This window comes from Pyxicephalus adspersus, chromosome Z (assembly GCF_032062135.1).
Source record: "Pyxicephalus adspersus chromosome Z, UCB_Pads_2.0, whole genome shotgun sequence".
Lineage (NCBI taxonomy): Eukaryota > Metazoa > Chordata > Amphibia > Anura > Pyxicephalidae > Pyxicephalus > Pyxicephalus adspersus.
Window position 1 is genome coordinate 22,200,055 of NC_092871.1, and position 4,315 is coordinate 22,204,369.

At 36.9% G+C, this 4,315-nt stretch overlaps 1 protein-coding gene across 1 annotated transcript in view; it reads right to left on the bottom strand.

The window, feature by feature from the left end:
* Positions 1–1,751: 1,751 nt before the first annotated feature.
* Positions 1,752–4,315, bottom strand: part of LOC140342973 (cytochrome P450 2C16-like) — a gene marked incomplete in the record, with an annotated part of 23,517 nt that continues 20,953 nt past the window's right edge. Inside the window, 2 exon segments of the mRNA XM_072429373.1 lie at positions 1,752–2,794; positions 3,928–4,060. Coding sequence (XP_072285474.1) covers positions 2,613–2,794; positions 3,928–4,060 — 315 coding nt within the window.

The window sequence follows — 4,315 nt, forward strand, 5'->3', positions numbered from 1 at the left end:
CTGGGGGTAACCATGTGCTGGGAGATGCAACCAGCTCTCCCGAGCCTGAGTGGGGGCTTGCTAAAGGAGAAGACTGTGGCGTTAGATTGGGAGACTGGCATCTGGGCATCTGGTGAGTAGTGGTGCGGACCAGAGCCTTAAAATTAGAAAGAATATTGCCGTTTGTTTTCAAAATATTGAAGGCTGATTTCCTACCATGAAAAAAAAATTTGGAATCTGATAAATTTGCAATTTAAATTTTATTAGACTTCAAATAAAAGGCCCAGCATATCCTCCGAACACTCACTGGGAACCTCACAGAGGGTTGCGTGGTGCATGCGGCCTGATATAAATTAAGCCATAAAGCAGTGAAGATCAACACATCCATACAATTAAAATACTTAAATATATATATATATATATATATATATATATATATATATATATATATATATATATACTGCCCATTATATACAACACAATTAACTGTCACTCTCAAGCATCTGGCACTAAAATTTGGCACACTGTGCCATTAGTAAGACGGTTATATAGAGCAAAGTACATATATATTTTTATCGGACTATAAGTGAATTTGTAACTGAACGCTACTTTGCAGTTGTGCTTTTATTTAGTTGGTAATAATTTACTTTTAGTTAGTGTATTTTCATATTAATACATAGCTAATTTTTTTCTGGTCTTTCAAGCTTCCAGAACATCCCTGAGTAGTAGAGAAAGTTGAGATCTGTAGAACATCTGTCACCTGTGCTGATCATTTTTGACATTTGGAATTCACTTAAAGTAATGCTTACGTTATTAGTGGTTTTTTATAAGCATGGTTTGAGTTTGGCTAGTCAACTTTCAAAGTATAAGACTTTCCTATTACATTGTAACCTAGGTATTTCATCCGAATTTTAACTTTACTTCTTTAGGTTCTTCACATCCCCACATTTTTAGGTTCTTTCACGTCAGTTGCTGGTATTTGGAAGATGTACATTTCCCTCATCATACCATTGAAAAATCTCATTTCACCCAGTATTTGTATTTCAGAAATTCTGCATTAGTACTGGTGCAACACCCAACTAATAACATGCAACTAACAGGGAATTATGGAGCACAGGACAGAATCTTCTAGCTTGCTGTGTTGAGGTTCCAAAAATGATCATATCATTGTATCAAGGTCATATTACATTATTTCATTAAGGTTGGTATATGTTATTTCCTCTATTGTGTTAGTGAAAATTCTTTTTCCAAAATAGCTGTAACAGATACTCAAACAATAACACTGTTCCTATGAACTAATGAATTAATATAAAAATAATAAGCAGGATGGAACTATAGTAACAGACAGACAGAGAGCCATCTGATTTGGCCATTTTGAGTTTGATCTGTGGAAAAATCATACGGCTTATGTAGATTTAACAGTCACAGACAGACGACAACATTTTGAGCAATTAGGCTGGTTAGAACATTTTGCCTGCCTACTGTATCTTTCCTTAGTTCGTTCCCTCTCCATTCCTGTTCCTTTCCCCTGGTAATACTCAGGTGAAGATAGAGTAAAATCCTACACATTAGGCCCGATTTATTAAAGCTCTCCAAGGCTGGAGAGGATAGACTTTCATCAGTGAAGATGGGTGATCCAGGCTTGGAGAGCTTTATTAAATCAGACCCATTGTTACCACATTGTGAATTTAGATTCCAGGGTTTATTTATTAAGTTGATATTTATACTCAAAAATCCAGTCCACATAAAATATATTACTTTATTTACCACCAAAAAAAAAAAAGAATAAAACATTTTCATGTTTTTAGACACAAGCATCATTGTACATGATTTACATTTGTTACATTGTACAATTACATTGTAATTCCAAGCCTAAACTGACCTTTAACAGAACAGCTAAATGAACATTGTAAATACATAAATGGGATCTTCCTTTCTTGTTAAGCCAATTTTATTTCTATCTAACTAGTAGAGGGATTTACAAAGTCTTGCTAAACTGTATTGCCTGATTGCTGACCCATGTTTTATCTACTGCTGATAAACAATATAACTTGGACATCTCACTACCCCTAGTCTGTAAATGGGAAATTTACATGGTGACTGGGCGAAAGATTGCATCCTTGTCCATTCTCCTCCTGTTAGCATGGTACTTGTCAGCTCATGTGCATGCATTGGCTTAGAAGACAGACCTTCACCAACCTAATTTTAGTTCTACTATACAAATTTAACAACAAATGTCAAAAGATTCTACAGATACAGAATACTGCATCCTATATATAGTCTTTACACCTCAATGGAGTTTAGCTTCAAAGTTTTATTTATAAAAATAATATGATACAATGTCATAGTGTTTAGAATTTAGAAGGAAAATGTGTGACATAATATGTATTGCAACTAATGTTTGGCATTTTGTACATTTAAAAGACTCCATGAAAAGACCAGGCTGTATTTTCCAATATGTTTTGAAAAAGACAAAAATCAGTTTGAGGTTCTGGACACGCTGAAGGATTCTCTAGCCACCCAATCTATGTTCAGGTTTTCCTACTATGCATATTAGAACAGTGGTGTGATACCTAGGTCATTAGGTCTGGGAAAATCCAAGTTCTGTATCCAGTCTGTGAAAGTTCTATCGATTAGCGTGGGATGAAACACAATTCATAGGGACCTGGGACGTTTCCAAATCCACTCATCATCGGTCTGAGGTCTAAGTCTGCTGGGTCTTTTGGTGATTTCAAGGTAAAGTTCTGTAAAATGGTAGTGAAAAACAGGAAGAGTTCCATTTTTGCAAGACCTTCGCCCAGGCAGATCCGCTTACCTGTGAAAAAAATAATAGGCTTAAAGAATTATGATAGGCGAAATGACCATTACCAGTGACATAAAGTCTGAAGAGTTAAAGGGCATGTTTAATGAAAAAAATCAGATTAGTTACCTAGACCAAAGGATTTGTCTGTGGTCTCATAAAGCTCCATTTATTATTTTGCATTAGTCCAGCTAGGCAGTCATGTGGGTCATGTACCATGTGTTTCCCTGCACAAATGTATCTGTCAATTTTATGATACTGGTGAAGACTGGCCCCACCACTTCCAAACACACTATTAACTATTAGCTGGCAGAACAACAATTCTTTCTGCCTTCCTAAATCCTGGTTTTGCTCTTCTGTGTTTCTGCAATGTGGATTTCAGTTCCTGCACTCCCTGGAATTTCTGTTCCATGTTCTCATCATCAGGCCCTTTACCAGAGGTTGGAACTCGAGTCACGTGATTGGACTCGATTCCGACTTAAGTCTCCTGATGAATGACTTGGAACTTGACTCAGGGTTCCCCCAGCTACTTGCAACTCAACTTGTGACTTGCTTTCCCTGACAGCCGAAGGGGGAAGAGAGAAAGGCAGTGAGTTTTATTTAACAACGCCTTCCTCCCCACCTTTCTTGTATTCTAAGTTTTCTCCTCTGACAGCTAAAAGGGGGGGGGGGGGGGGGCTGCGTAACAGAAACCTCACTGCTTTCCTCACTTCCCCCTTCAGCTGTCAGAGGAGAAAGCTGTGCACTTAAATGCTATCTCATGCTCAGGAACAGGATCAGAGCTCTGTTTCTATATGGGGACTAATGGAGATAAATTAAGTGATCTGTCTTGGGACTTGACTTGGAAGAATTCTTGGTGACTTGAGACTTCACTTGGGACTTGGTGTCAATGACTTAGAAATCGACTTGGACTTGAAGGGTAACGCCCATTACCCCAGGACTTTTGTAAACCAAACACTTGTTGTCAGTTGTCCTCTAGTACAAGGTGCATGTGAAATTTGTAACATTAAAGATTTTCAATATTTCAATTCTCATATGTTTTATATATCTACTTCATCTGCAACATGCAATGTTGAAAAGAATATTTTATTTTTAGCACTGCAGTTAGCGCATTGATAGGTATTTATGTTTATCCTAGTGATTCATACCTGAAGAGAAAGGCATGTATCCTTCATTCCGACAGAATTTCCCATTTTCATCCAGGAAATGTCCAGGATTAAACTGATTGGGGTATTTAAACTGCTTGGGGTCTCTGAGAACAGAGCTGAGCACTGGATACACAGTGGTGTCCTGGTAACAAAGAACAATTATGATAAATGTTTAGTATGCCCAGTTTTTACACAGTGTCTGTTTTGAAGATTGAAAGCTATAAAATACTATGAAAATTGTAACAACACTGCAGAATTGTTAATAATGTTCTCAAAACACACCCATATCTTATATTGGATTCTGACAATACAAAGCCTTGTTTCTTTTGTCCTGTTTAAGTTTATTTTAGTGTACTTTTTGATTATTATTGGGATCATAATGTTTTAT